This window comes from Pelobates fuscus, chromosome 1 (assembly GCF_036172605.1).
Source record: "Pelobates fuscus isolate aPelFus1 chromosome 1, aPelFus1.pri, whole genome shotgun sequence".
Classification (NCBI taxonomy): Eukaryota; Metazoa; Chordata; class Amphibia; order Anura; family Pelobatidae; genus Pelobates; species Pelobates fuscus.
This window is the reverse complement of record NC_086317.1, coordinates 236,323,187-236,339,509: the sequence shown is the minus strand read 5'-3', so window position 1 is coordinate 236,339,509 and position 16,323 is coordinate 236,323,187. Positions and strand designations below refer to the sequence as shown.

General features: G+C 41.6%; 1 protein-coding gene across 2 annotated transcripts in view; it reads right to left on the bottom strand.

Annotated features, from left to right (window-relative positions):
* The window catches only part of RNFT1 (ring finger protein, transmembrane 1), a 41,426-nt gene that overhangs the window by 17,605 nt on the left and 7,498 nt on the right, over positions 1-16,323 (bottom strand). For both annotated transcript variants that reach the window (XM_063455326.1, XM_063455335.1), the window contains exons 2-3: positions 15,802-16,241; positions 7,972-8,048 (exon numbers count right to left, since the gene is read on the bottom strand). In XM_063455326.1, the coding sequence (XP_063311396.1) occupies positions 7,972-8,048; positions 15,802-16,241 (517 nt within the window). The remainder of the gene's footprint in view (positions 1-7,971; positions 8,049-15,801; positions 16,242-16,323) is intronic.

Below are 16,323 nucleotides of genomic sequence, written 5' to 3'. Positions count from 1 at the left end.
CCCCACCGACAGTGAGGGAGGCAGGAGAGGACCGGCGGAGCTCTTGCCAGCAGCTCCGCCAGGTTCCTCACGCGAGATCTGAGCGTTGCCGTGGCAACGCTCAGATCTCGCGAGAGTGAACTCTAGCCCTGCAGGCTAGAGTTCACTCACCACTGGACCACCAGGGAAGGATGACAGAACAAGGATCCCCCTCCTAGGCATAAGGTAACAAGGGAGGGGGGATATTAACTGATCTGCCCCCACCTCCACTGGACCACCAGGGAATGTAGCAAGGAACAGGAATCCCCCCTCCCCACATAAAGTAAGAAGGGAGGGGGGATATTGAGTAATGTACCCCCACCTCCCACAATCACCCACAAACACATACAGCATCCACAAACACATACAGCATCCACAAACACATACAGCAAACACAGACACACAGCACCCACACACACATACAGGACCTCCACACACATACAGGACCTCCACACACATACAGGACCTCCACACACATACAGGACCTCCACACACATACAGGACCTCCACACACATACAGGACCTCCACACACATACAGGACCTCCACACACATACAGGACCTCCACACACATACAGGACCTCCACACACATACAGGACCTCCACACACATACAGGACCTCCACACACACACACACACAGCACCCACAGCACACAAACAGGACCCTAACAAACACAAACAGTACACTACCAGTACCCTCACACACAGTACATTAACAGCACCCTCTCAAGTGCACACACACAAACAGCACCCTCACACACAGTACATTAACAGCACCCTCACAAGCGCGCACACACAAACACCCTCACGGTACACTACCAGCACCCTTACACACACACACACACACACACACACACACACACACACTAACAGCACACACACAGCAGTGTGTGTGTATATACACACACACATATATATTATATATTTATATATATATATATATATATATATATATATATACACACACACACACACACACACACACACACACACACATACATATATATACGCGGCGTGTGCTTGTGCTTTAGGGTGCACACCCCAATGCAATAGGCTGCGCACGCCTATGGGTGGAACAATCCGCTAATTTCATGTAATTTACTTTTTATCTGTTTGGGAGTTATGGGATCTGAACACTATGCATTCGACTCCCGAACGAGGACCACCCCGGTACCCCATTAAGATGTTCTCACCTTGCAACTTAAGTGCGAAACCGCAAAGGAAGTAAATAATATATGCTTCCCATGGGTTGCCACCATTTTGTGTAACCGAATACACGTGGTCAGCAAAAAAGTGGCTGACATTTTCCACCCGAACGTGGGCAGCGGTACTTGGTCGTTGAGTGCCTGAAAAACTATTTTCGGCTAGGCACTTGCACGAACCCCAGTAAAGGTTAAACTGCTGCTGTCCTACTTCCCGACCAACTATGCAAACAATGTTCAGGAGATGGGAACTACCAACTGGGGAGAGGGGGGGGGGGGGGGGGGGGGGGGCAGAAACCAGCAGGGGCATTTAATTCCCTGAAATTGTTTTGGGCCATCACCTTGTGTACGGCCGGTCAAAACTTTACCCCGGTGGCAATTCAATTCTGCTGAACGTATCTGAGTGATACTTGGCCAAATTGTACACTACAATCAGAGCTATCCGGGGATGTAACTTCTGTGGGGTTCCTGGTTATGATGGAGTATTTTTGGAGACCTCGCTGATGAGGCCCAAAGAAGGCCAAAATAATAGTTGGGGTTGCTGTATCTCGTACAGAGAGAACTTGTTGCATTTCTGTTCTGAACTGCCCTTATAGGTGGGATCAGTCTGATATGCAAATAGTAGGGATGAACCTAAATGAAAATTCTGGGCCAAAAGTGAAAATTCAGGATGCCCTTGCCTGAAAACCGAAACATAAAATGACTTATCCAAATGATTTTAAAATAGTAAGTATTTATGTCACATCAAGCTGTGACTTTAAACAAGCTTGATTGACAGCTCAGTGAGTCCTGCTGGGTTGATTAACATCAACCCAGCAGGACCATCCACCCAGCCAATCCATCCACCCAGCCAGAGAGATGTGACCCCCATTGGACTGTGCTCCACAACCAGCCAGAGAGCTGTGCCCAGGCTGTCAGTGGCTCTCAGTCAATACATGCCAGTTTAGCCCTGTCTTGCCAGGCGCAGCCGTGCTCTGGAGGCGGATCTTACTTTTTTGGGGGTTTGCAGACTGTGCGGCCGAGCACACTGTCCGGTTGCAGAGTTTGTGGCTGCGGATCCTGCCCAGATCGGTGTGGCCGCCGTCCCTCCTGCAGCTGCCGCCATGGCCCCGTTCTCCAGCTCGTCTCCGCTGCTGTTCGCCCTCTTGTTCTTACTCCCCTTGCTGTTCTTTACTTTCAGCATGGCGGGCGGGATCCTCACTGGGTGCGATCACTCCGGCGGCCTCCATGGTGGCGAGCTCAGCACATACAGGGCGGTCCACGGGCCAGTCACCATGTTATGTGGCCCCTGCAGCCGCAGAGTCATGCTAGCGGGGTCCCAGCCAGGGTAGAAGGCGGACGTGCTCACAGGTAACATCAGCCTCCACATGCATCAAGACACATTGCAGGACAGCACGTCTAATTTTCGGCGGATTTGACCCATTTTCGTCCGAAATGGGATAGGTCCATTTTCATCCGGAATCTCGGTGCATCCCTAGCAAATCGTATAGAATCTCTTTTTTTTTTTTTTATTCTTTATTTTTATTGTGCAGGTGATTACACAGCAGTTTCAAAACGCCACAACAGCGTACATATTTATAAACAATCAGTACATTGGCAAGAAAAAAGTATGCACATTTTAAAGTTATGAACAAGTCCAGTTTTTCTAACGTGTGTCAAAGTTAAAGTGGTTGGATGTCGTGTTTAAAGAGTTGTACAATCATTGAGCCATAAGTAGTTACGCGTACTGTATACTTAGAGAACTCTATAATAGCTGCGTAGTGTATGTTAAGATTTGCGTAGCTTGTACATCGTGGGCAACCAAGGTGTGTTGCCTAGTTACGTGTGCTTGGGGCTCGAGATTCGCATAATGATACTACGGCGTATAAGGTATAAGTCGTGGGTTACCCGTCTCGGTTAGCCTGGGTGCCGCTCGTTAGTAGTGTAATATGGAGCTCATGGTGCATTATGGTAAGATTTGGTTTACATCGGAGGGTATGGAGGCAGAAAACAGTGAATGATAAACTATATACACTAGAGATCCTGCCGAAAAGTCGTTAGCCCTGGAATGGGGTTGATGGGCAGGATTATGTTATATAAAGGCTTGAACGTTGCCTATGCGTTTCGTTATGTTAGTCTGGTTACGTCAGGGAGGTCGAGTTATATGTAACAGCTTACAAGCTTATGCTAATGCTTTAGTCGCTAGGAGGCGATACAGAGTGGTATCCCGGACTTGGGGTTCTATACTATTGGTGCACCGTATCTGTAAAGGTATGGTGTGTCGCCCTATGATCTAAGGGGAGTGCCGTGGGCGTAACGTCAGTTCCTGGTTGAGGGTGACCTAGTGGTGGTAAGACCTATAACCTAAAGTAGAATAAAAAGTAAAGTAATGTGAGTTCGTATTATTGCAGCAGGAGGTAGGTATGGGGTTCCCCACAAAGTCCAGCAGCTGGAGATCAGGTAGTGGCTGCCCTGTAGGCATCTGCCGAAGGTCCTCGCGGTACAAATGGGACTGTGCCGGCCGGGTCCCAGACATGTGTCGCGGTCACTGTCCTTTGCTCTCTGCCGGTTAGGGAGTCTCGCGGGAGACCCAGAGTCTCTAAGATGGCCGCTGCCTCATCAAAGTTCTGGACAAGGTGGGTGGTGGTACCGTGGAGGACAGCTAAGGTACGCAATCCTTTCCACCTGTAGGTTATGCCTCGTTCCCTAAGGAGCAGTGTAAATGGCTGAAGTGTTTTGCGCCATGCCAAAGTGCTCCCTGATAAGTCCATGAAAAAAAAAATTGTGCTAGGCTCTCAAAGTTGTAGGGGGTTTTTCCCCTGAGAGCTCCCAGAACCGCAGCTTTGTCTTGTCCTGATTGAAATCGGACGATCAGATCCCGCGGGGCTGTGGCAGGTGCCTTTGTTGGTTTCGGGATCTGGTATAGATCCACTGGTGTTACCACTTTCGCCTGTTTAGAGGGCAGAATTGCAGCAATTAGCCGTCTTATGAGGTGCGGCAGCTCCGCGTCGGGGACCGATTCCGCTACACCCCTGATCTTCAGGTTATTGTTACGCCTGGAATCCTCCAGTGCTGCAAACCGGTGCTCTGTCGCGGTTTGTTGTCTCTGCAGCTTGTGAACCTCTTGTTGCAGTTGGATAATGTGTGCCTTCGCATTGTGTGAGTCACTTTCCACTGTGCTTATTCGGCCAGTCAGCCCCTGTAAATCTTTACGGAACGTTGCCATATCCGATTGGATATCTTTCCGCAGGCCCGCCAGCAGTTCCTGCATGTCGGCCTTGGTGACCGGTGTTGAGTCCTGTTTCGGGGTTGCAGGTGTCAGGTTCCGGTTCGGTTCATGAGGAGCAGGTGGGTGGAGGTCCACGGGTTCCAAACTTTGGTCGTCCGAGAAGTCGGAACTTTCTCCCATATAGGCGGCCATCTTAGGCATCGATGCGCCATGTGCCTGCCGCCATAGGTCACCGATGCTGGTACCTGGTTTCAGCTTGTCTGGCCTCTGTTTTTTAATTTTTCGCCCCATGCCTGTGTGTGTCGTCGGGGGGTCCGGTTAGGGTCGATTTGGTTGGGGCTGGGGTCGGTAAAAGTTCGATTAATAGACCTCTGGCTACGGAGCACATCCAGCTTGCAACCGTTCAGTTCCGTAGCGTAGCTCCGCCCCATAGATTCTCTTTTTAATTGCACAAGTGAGCAAAAACATTGAGACCGCAGTGGGTACTGAGAGTTGGCAAAAGCTTAAGGAAACTTAGTAGCTTGACTTTGGTTACAGTTCTCATATTCTCTGGTTTTGTTGCAACTTAAAGCATTAGCCCTTTATTTAAAAGGTGAAAAACTGTGTAAACAAAACTATAGAACCATTTAAAAATGGACTGCAGTATCCATAACTACCACAGCTTTTCTAAAAGTAGTTATGGTGCAAGGAAACTAGGAGTATAGTGCTTTTTTTGCCAAGCTATTTTCAAGCAGTATAAAAACAAAAGTGGTTTCCTTATTACTCTAAAACTAGCTCTTCTACAACCATAATAGGATATCCCCCAATTATCATGACCTGTTTTAGCATGGCATGCATTAAACAACAGCAGTTTGCTATTGCAGAAACGGCTGCAGTAATTCAGCAAAGCCAAATCCTGCTGTGCCCCAGCCCTTCATTACACTGGGTAAGCATTAAAAGTGTACTTACATCATTCAAATATTTGTACAGATAATAAGGTGGCATTCCTTGTCATTGCAGCCAAAACATGGTTATGGTGACTGGAAATTCCCTGTTTTATGGCATACAGCTCAAATTTTTTTGATAAACTGACTGCACCCATAGCCTCCTTATTCAATAACCACTATAATAAACTGTATTTAGTCAGCATCAGCTTACTTAATTTATGACTGATTTCTACAACACTACCACTTGTAGCCCAGATAAACAGACCAGAGGAAATATACGGACACCAGCCAATTACAGGTGTGAGAAACTGTTGAAAGGCTGCCAAGTACTAAATAGAATGTTTCGCCAACTGAGTATCTGCAAGGACAAGTGTTGTACTGCCTAGTTTCTCAACCCATGGTATGGGATGATCTCAGCCAATCCAATGCTTTCCTATTGGCATGCACGGCAAAACATGGTGTGTCAATCAGAATCTCCTCATGTAGAGCATGGAGATGCTGAACATCAGTGCTGCACATTGCAAATTGTTCAGCACTGCCCGAGGAAGCACCTCTAGTGGCCATCTGAGTGACTGCCACTAGAGGTGTTCCTAGCCAGTAATGTAAACACTGCCTTTTCTATGAAAAAAGGCAGAGTCTACATGAAAAAGCCTGCAAGGACAGACAATAGACACCAGAACAGCTAAATTAGCCTGTACCTGTTCAAGTAACTATAGTGTCCCTTTAACATTAAATGGTAGAAACAATATGCTGTAAAGCAAACTATATATTTAAAAATATGACCTAGTTGTACATAAAGTGCAAAAAAGGAGATTAATGCTTTTTTCTAATGAATGTAAATAAAGGTTAATTTTAACTCATTTTTTACTTGAAATTCATGGTGAATAAATGTAAACATTACATGGAAAATGCTACTTGTGTAAAAATATAACATCACAATAATAAAATTAATCCGTGCCAAAACAAATAAAATTGATCGGTAGGAAATAGGAATGAATTATTTAAAAAGGTCAAAAAACAAAAATACAAAAAACAAAACCATGAACACAACTTTGCAAACATATCCTCAGTAGTATTGGCATCTTCTATATAAACAAAATAAAAAATTTCAAACATGATGCATGTATAGTGAAACCACTTAAATTTTCAAAAGCTAGTAATAACTGATTAATTCTGGTTTTGGCTACATCTGGGAGTCCACAACGTGCTGATCTACCTACCAAGAAAATTATAGATTTTTTTTTCTCTTTGTGAGTTTACAGATAAATTAAAATTCTAAATTTCTTATGCAGGATTAATTAATTCTGGGTGTTCTGGTAGTTCTTTTGGTTCTAACAGTTTTAAAGGATCACTATATTCCTAACCCTATACTGTTAAAACCACCACCTAGCCCCCCTGGGTCCCTCATGCCTTCATAAATATAGCAAAATCTTACTGTATTCAAGCCTGAAGCTGTAACTCTGCATGATGTTAGACTCAGAAAAACAAGCAGTCTGTTGACATCAGAAGTGGTAGCCTGATCCAAACACAGTGCTTCCCCATAGGATTGGCTGAGACTGACAAAGAGGCAGATCAGGGGCAGAGCCAGCATGATTCAAACACAGCCCTGCCAATCAGCATCTCCTCATAGAGATGAATTGAATCAATGAATCTCTATGAGGAAATGAAGGATCTTGAACAGCTGAGGAGTGGCCAGTAAAGTTATCATTAGGCTGTAATGTAAACACTGCATTTTCTCTGAAAAAAAACAACGTGTTTACAGCAAAAAGCCTGAAGGTAATGATTCTATTCACCAGAACAAATTCAATAAGCTGTAGTTGTTCTGGTGAATATAGGGTCCCTTTAAATCTGCAAATAACTCCAGCTGTATCCAGGCAGCTAATTAGCAAACATCACAGCTCGGAAGACATAAAAAGTCACATCCAGTTTCAGGATGGATGCATTAAGTTAGTAAATAAAAGGCAATGGGTGCCTCCACTCTCTGAGCTAAAAAAAATCATCCAACATAGCAGAACAACTAGTTATGTGTAATTTAAACCTTACCATTTAAATTATACATCAGAAAAAGTAAGGATTTGTTTTTCTTACCTGGGGCATAATCTTTGGCAATGGGCAGAGGTAGTAAGTGAAAGTAACTTGTGAGCAATCATTTTATTTTACGTGGGGTGTTTAAAACAAAGGGAGAAGACAGATTTTTTTTATTTTTGTGGTTTCTACCCAACTTCTCTATACAAGTAGAGATTTATTTATTTATGTTTTTTGTGTACGTTTATTTAACTTATTTCATTTTGGAGTAGGTTTTATACTGTATGCAAGCATCTGCTTTGACCTTGTTTATTTTGAAGGTATACCAAAACTATGTCCTATGAGGTGTAATCATTTCTCCTGTGCTGATGGTATGTACTAATGGATATATGTCATGTATAGATATGACCCAATGGAGAAACGTATGGATAAGTAGGATCATACACACAAGAAAACTACTAAAATCATTTGACAATGGCAATTAAACAATTCATTTGCTCTAAATAAAAGGTACACTAATCTGCTGTAAATACGAATGTGTGTGTGACTTGTCTACAATTGGTAGAATGATTTTCAAACATAAGCTTACTTACTCTTAGAAAAACCTGATTTACAATGCATTTGTTTGCATACAGAAAAGTTGTTAGCAGACCAATTCCAACAGAAATGCCTATTAGAAAACAAAATAATTAAGTGTTAAAATAGCAAAATAAGTATCAAAAGCAACAAAGGCAAGAAAAAAAAAGAAAAACTAAATTATATTTTTTATAATGAACAAAAAAAAAACAAAAAACTTTTTAAATAAAAATAAATAATTAAATATAAAACAATACAGAAAATAAACAAAAGGCAATAATGTTAACATATTGGGCCATATTGTTTTAGAGAGAATTTTTTTCTCAATTCATTTAGTATAATTATATTAAAAAAAAGTGGCTGTGGTAATTGAAGATGTTCATGTTTTGGTATGGTCTGCAGGACAAGTCTGTCCAAGTAGGTCCCACTGACTATGTCCTTCACAATCACTAAATGAATAATGCCAGTCTATGCCTATAAAGGATTAACTAATGCTGCAGCTCTATTTGCCTAAAGAACACACATTTGCCATTTGTTTTGACGGTCCTAGCCATGAACAGCTGTACATATGTAATGATTTCCTCTGCAACTGCAAAAAAAAAAAAAAACTATAGAAGATCAAGAAAATGAAGAGCAGCTTTGGGTTCTGTGAATATGTTATTTAGAACTTAAACATTTTTTTATGCTAATCTCTTTTGACCATTACGTGCTACTTTCTAGTTCAACCTCAGTCAACCAAATGTTTGTTTGATAATCCATGAATTTATGACACACCATTGGATGGCAGAATAGAATGTGCAACAAACATGCAAAATGTCCTGTAAAGTGAAGGATTATTAACACGATCTACATAAACTGAATAAACACTAAGCTGTTACTGATGAACTACTTGATGTTACTGTTTGTGTGTTATCGTTGACCAATCTAGTCATTGCTGAAAAATTATGTGGGTCACATTGATAAAGCATACCTGAAGAGGAGAAATAATGATTTTGCACTCTAAATTTACTTTGTTAGACAATAAAATGTGTATTTTTTTTTGCTCAGAGCAAGAAACATCCAGTACCGATGGAAAGGATCCCATGCCCTAACAGTCCTACAGGGGGCCAATACATACCCGATCTGGGACCTCGAGGGAGTGACGGCTATTCTAGAGACCCTGGGCCTCCCAAAGGACGCTCTCACCACCAGAGGTACGGGGACAGCAGCCAAGATGCACACTTGGGACCCAGCGGGCTCTGCCACATTCGTGCCGTGGAGAACCCACGAAGATACCTACAAAGCGGCCACCACCTTATGACCGGTTATGTACTCCTTCGGGGTGCCTTACGCCAACTTCTTAACCCTGCCCTTACAGGACCTGGTTAGCCGTGTTTAATTGTTTACTGCTATCAATGTTTAAAAAGAAATGCAAGACAGTACTGTACTGTCCAAGGACATGACTAGATTTAATAACGGTTTACCCCTTGAATTAACCGTTACAGTAGTTGTAAGCTCATAAGAAATAGCCAAGCCTTAGCTCAGCCTATGACTTTCCATCCACATGCCGTCAGTAGGTGCATAGCCCCTCATTAACTCTACCCGACACACGACGGTAAGATCTTAAACTTAACGTCCCACTCTGCAGCACATGTCCACACACAGACCGAATGCCACAGACATGGGGCGGGAGGACCCACACTAGACACACTGCGATTCAGTACCTAACATCCTCACTCGGTGGAGCTCCCACACCCAGCCAAGCACCAGTGGCGACAGAGAACGAGACGCACTCGGGCACTTAACCGGGACTGTGATATACCGCTGGCGGGAGTTGGCTGACCGGGACACTGTGGTATAACCTCCCTGCACCTCATACTGCCCCTATCAGAGACTGGTACTGGTCTATTGTTTCTGTATGATTTTCAACTAATTTTACACCAACGTGTTTGCGCTAGCTATAGTGGTTTATACATCTTCGTAGCTCATACATCAGGCTCTACAGCATGACAACAATACCACTAAGTTTCCCTTCCAGCCTCACACACACCTGATGGCTAACGAGGAGAAGCACCCACACACTAAAGGGCTAGATGATGCAGCATATGTTAACCTTTGTTATGTTTAGTATTTTGCCGGTTAACACATAGCAACGCAAAGACCTAACATACTTTTTAAGCCTGTCAACGACACACCTGTTTAAGTCTATAAATCTGCCACACTCATTAAAATGCTCTTACACTATAAAATTGTTCCGGACCACATCTCTGACGAGAGTATAGTCTAGACTAAGCGAATATATATCTAACTCACATCGCATTGCTAAGCTACTGTTATTTTAATATTATAGAGAAACTCCGGTTTTACGCATTATTATCTCACCATATAAAAAAGTGCAATGTCTATGTAGCCACATGTACATCTGTGATGAAAAATGTTGGCACCAGCTATTGTGGCCGTGCTACTATTCTGTTTAATGAATGCACAAATAATATATATATATATATATATATATATATATATATATATATATATATATATATATAACAATAAAGGGAGCACACTAGGTCTTAGTTATAGTGCAAAATTATTTACTGCATTCCAAAGAATACATAGCTGTGGTATACAAAAAAAAAAAAAAATCAACGTTTCGACCCTGCTGGGTCTTTATCAAGATCTTGCTTACTTTACACAAAAATAAATTACCCTTCCAGTGCTGATCACAGCTTTCTATACTGCAATAAATCATCATCATGGCTCGTTCATATTTAGTTAAAGAGGCTTACATCATTCTAAAATGATCAAAGAGTGACACATTTAACATTGTGGACAGAGACACTTATATCCTCCGCTATGCAAGGCTTCATCTGATTGTGCTTCCAGCAAACCACCATCTACAAGGAGGTGATCAGAATGCCCCTCCGTGGCAGATGAAAATTGGGTACCCTCCAAAATTTCACCACCTCTTCAATTTATGGCAACTCCTTGCATCACAAACAGCATTGAAGTTTGTGAGTCATTAAATTATTTGAAAGGGACACTATAGTCACCAGAAAAACTACAGCTTAAAGGATCACTATAGGTTCAGGAAAACAAACTAGTTTTCGTGACACTATATCATCCTTAGGTGTCCTCCCGCCCCCCTTCAGCCACTTACCTTTATCCAGCTTCCGGGCTCCGTCGGCGCTGGTGACCTCTCCTCCCCAGTCAACGTCAGCTCCCGGGTGGAACGGAATGCGCGGCAAGAGAATCCGTGCGCGCATTCAAACAGTCCATAGGAAAACATTTCTCAATGCTTTCTCTGAAACTGCTATGTTTACATCTGAAGGGTAAAACCTGAGGGACCTGGCACCCAGACCACTTAGTTGACCTTTAATGTAGTTGTTCTGGTGAGCATAGTAACCCCCTGCAGGCTTTTTAATTGCTTGCAGACCCAGGGAGAACTGGAAATAATTAAGTTTTAACCCTTTTAAGTGGGGCAAGCCACCTAAATGGTGGTTTTAACACCAGTGTCAGGAATACGTTTGTTTTTAAAGGATCACTATAGTGTCAGGAAAACATAGCGGTTTTCCTAACACTATAGTGCCCTGAGGGGGCCCCCACCCTCAGGGTCCCCCTCCCGTGGTGCTGAAGGGGTTAAAACCCCTTCAGCAGCTTACCTTATTCCAGCGCTGGGCCCCCTTGGTGCTGATGACCTCTCCTCCCCCGCCGACGTCAGCAGAGCCGAATGCGCATGCTCGGCAAGTGCCGCGCGCACATTCAAGCTGTCAATAGGAAAGCATTTTTCAATGCTTTCCTATGGACGCTCTGCGCGACGGAGGCATAATATGCCTCCAGCGTCGCAGATGTGCCTTTAGTGGCTGTCCAGAAGACCGCCACTAGAGGCTGGCTTAACCCCAAATGTAAACATAGCAGTTTCTCTGAAACTGCTATGTTTGCATCTGAAGGTTTAAAACCTGAGGGACACTGCACCCAGACCACTTCATTGAGCTGAACTGGTCTGGGTGACTATGGTGTCCCTTTAAGTGTTTTTAAGTCAGCTGATATATTTCTGCATATTCCTGAGCAAACCACTTTGTTTTCCAGACAATATCTCTTTGCAAATCACGAGACACCAAAACAAAAAACACCCACGTGGCATTCAATTAAAGAAATAACAAATATTGAAAGGCACTGACCCTAGTAATTGGTAGAGGAAAAATTATAACGGAATCCCACTAACCCCCCCCCAAAAAAACCTCCAGCGTAATGTCCCACTGGCACAAGTATCCCATCTTGGTTTCTTTTATCTTAAGTTATGAAGAGGGATTCATTTGACAAAAATGCAGCAATTCTCCTACACTGTAACAATTACAGCGCTCCCTAGAGATGACACATTGTATGACAGGCTACACAAGATACAGTCCTTTACGCAACACTGGTCTCATAAGTTTTCCGAAAATTACACACCTCAACAAAAACATATGTATAATGAATCCCTGATGACAAGGAAGATTTTTAAGCAATATATTCCATTAAAGCTAAAAAAAATAAAATCCTATAAGTCAATACATGAGATTAAAAAGAAACTGTAACAGACCAGAAGATGTATAAAGTGAATGGAAGATTCTTACATGTAGATTTTTAGAGAACTATTATGATCCACAGTCATTAAATAATACACTAATAGAAGTAAGAAATATGGAGTAGAGAATCTCTTTTGCAGAAGGATTCAGGGATGCCAAAAAATGATACAATTTTGAGAAGGAACCATTTTTTGCACTACGTATAAGTCAAGAGCAAGCCACATCAAGAAAATCACAGAGAAGCATTGGAGTGTCCTACAACAGGATACCTTTCTGAAATGAGTGATCGAATGCCAAGAGTGGTACATAGACAAAACACCACAATTAAAAATGCTTTGGCCCCAGTAAATTAAGAATTTTAATAGAATAAATAAACAAAGAATTTTTATTATGTAAAAGGCATGTATCCATGTGGGAGGAAAGGATGTAAAATGCGCGAGCATGTATCTCAAACAAACATGGGATTATGGTTTATATTTTTTAACAAGTCAAAATAGTGATAAAGTATAAGGTTTATAGTATATAGTTTGAAGTTAGTATAGTATAAGGTTGAAAAAAAAATCCCACCTATAGACAGAGGAGGAGACAGGTTGCTTATACTCAGGCAGAGAGAAACATAGAATGTGATGGCAGATAAGAACCATTCGGCCCATCTAGTCTGCCCAGTTTTCTAAATACTTTCATTAGTCCCTGGCCCTATCTTATAGTTAGGATAGCCTTATGCCTATCCCACGCATTTCTTATTTTAAATATAGTCTCTTTTAAATATAGTCTCCTATCTCATATGTTTTTATCATATCCCCCCTGTCTCGTCTTTCCTCCAAGCTATACATGTTAAGATCCTTTAACCTTTCCTGGTAAGTTTTATCCTGCAATCCATGAACCAGTTTACTAGCCCTTCTCTGAACTCTCTCTAAAGTATCAATATCCTTCTGAAGATACGGTCTCCAGTACTGCGTACAGTACTCCAAGTGAGGTCTCACCAGTGTTCTGTACAATGGCATGAGCACTTCCCTCTTTCTACTGCTAATACCTCTCCCTATATAACCAAGCGTTCTTCTAGCATTTCTTGCTGCTCTATTACATTGTCTGCCTACCTTTAAGTCATCAGAAATAATCACCCCTAAATCCCTTTCCTCAGATGTTGAGGTTAAGACTATCAAATATTCTGTACTCTGCCCCTGGGTTTTTACGTCCAAGATGCATTATCTTGCACTTATCCACATTAAATGTCAGTTGCCACAACTCTGACCATTTTTCTAGTTTACCTAAATCATTTGCCATTTGGCTTATCCCTCCTGGAACATCAACCCTGTTACATATCTTAGTATCATCCGCAAAAAGACACACCTTACCATCAAGACCTTCTGCAATATCACTAATAAAAATATTAAAGAGAATGGGTCCAAGTACAGATCCCTGAGGTACCCCACTGGTGACAAGCCCAAGCTTCAAATATACTCCATTGACTACAACCCTCTGTTGCCTGTCACTCAGCCACTGCCTTACCAATTCAACAATATTGGAATCCAAACTCAAAGATTGCAGTTTATTGATAAGCCTTCTATGTGCAACAGTGTCAAAAGCCTTACTGAAATCTAGGTAAGCAATGTCTACTGCACCACCCTGATCTATAATTTTAGTTACCCAATCAAAAAAAATCAATAAGATTAGTTTGGCATGATCTCCTTGAAGTAAACCCATGTTGTCTCTGATCTTGAAATCCATGTGTTTTTAGATGTTCAACAATCCTATTCTTTAACATTGTTTCCATCACTTTCCCCATTACTGAAGTAAGGCTTACTGGCCTATAGTTGCCCGACTCCTCCCTATTACCTTTCTTGTGAATGGGCACAACATTCGCCAACTTCCAATCTTCTGGGACTACTCCTGTTATCAATGATTGGTTAAATAAATCTGTTAATGGTTTTGTTAGTACACCACTAAGCTCTTTTAATAGCTTTGCGTGTATTCCATCAGGTCCCATTGACTTATTTGTCTTTACTTTTGACAGTTGAAATAGAACCTCTTCCTCTGTAAACTCACGTGTAATAAATGACTCATTTATCTTTTTTTTTTTTAACGGAGGTCCCTTTCCTTCATTTTCATCTGTAAATACCGAACAAAAATATTCATTGAGGCAGTCAGCTGGACCTTTATCTTCATCTACATACCTTCCTTCTTTTGTTTTTAATCTAACTAATCCTTGGATCTACCAATTAGACACTTAAAAAGTAGAGTGGTCTAAAAAAAACATTTGGATTTAGCAGTATGTACCACTTGAATTATAATTAAATGTATTTTATGGTCAAATTATTCTATAAAAATATTTATAGAATTTCATATTTTGTTGCTCAGTATTACATTTCGTATGTACTTTATTATATTATTTTTTTCAGTGATTGGTTTTCAGTTATCCATCACTGCATATATGGATTAATATTATGGGTTTACTTTTCGAAATCTAAATATAATAAGATCAAAATAAATATATAAAAATGGTCTACATATGTCTAAAAATTCAAACATACATATACATACACACACTTTTATTATATCTTGTATGTATGTTCAGATGTTCAGACATTCAGACATATGTAGACCATTTTTAATTTCCACATATATTCATCACTAGTTACATGAATTATAGTGTTGATATGTTGTTCATACACATAAGCACATATATGGTTTATCATATTTATCAGTCTGTCTTGCTATGTGAGGCATAGCTATTTCCCAAATAGCACTTACAGTGGCTAATTTTGCAGCTACACTGTATTCTGTTGGATAATAGATATTATAATAATCTCCTTAATGTTGTTTGAAGATACTGTAGGTACAATATGTGGCAAGTGCATATAAAGAGGAGGATTTGAGTCCCCCCTTGCTTTTGCTTGCCTTTTAGATATTGCATTTTAAGGGTATACACATAGCCTAATTCCAGAGCCAGGACAGACTCCTCTTCAAAATTTCTAATACAGAAGCAATGAGGATGCATGGCATGTGAGCAGCAATTGTTGCAATCTGAAAATCCAATGCTTCTCTAAGTAGAAACACAGAATCCAATGCTTCTCATAGGAAGCATTTGACACAGGCATGATCCAGTGTCAGCATACTTTGCATGGTGATGACATCAAACACATTCAATAACGGAATCTATTGCAGCCTGGATTTCCTAGCGGTTGTTGATCAAATTAGGAATTGTGGAATTTGCGAAATATAAACAATGCCATTTATTAGAAACAGCACTGTTTTCATTTGCAAGGCTCCGCGTCGGTGCTTTACACAGAGATAAAGAAGTACCTGTTATGTGCTGTACAATAAGTTTGGCACCGAAGATTAAGATATATGGAAAGCTTTTTTCCAACCACGGATAGAAGTGCAGGGCCTCTGAGATACTGCTGCTGTTTTCTCTTGAGTCTGTATTATTCTGAGCCTCTGTCCCACCTGTTTCATGAGAATGAGTATGCACATGGCTGTGTCTATTCTGAAAACGTCCATGAGGGTTTGCTCTAGCTTGTCTGGAACCAGATCTTGGTCCACTGTCAGAATCTGTGGAGTTCATCTCTACAGCCACATCTCCTGTTATACTTGACCCTTCAGCAGGGTGTCTGATAGGAGGAAGGGTCAGGCAGACTGAAGAACTTTCGCCATTGCCATTTTGATGAAGGGGATGCCCAGAGTGTGTTTGCATGGTGAGTGAATTTTTCTCTTTGAAGTTGCTGGCCTCACTGCTACATTTCCTAAACAATAAAAGAGAATGAATCAATAAATGCAACAAAGGACAATAGGGAAATGTTAAAACAGACACTATAGGCATCAAAA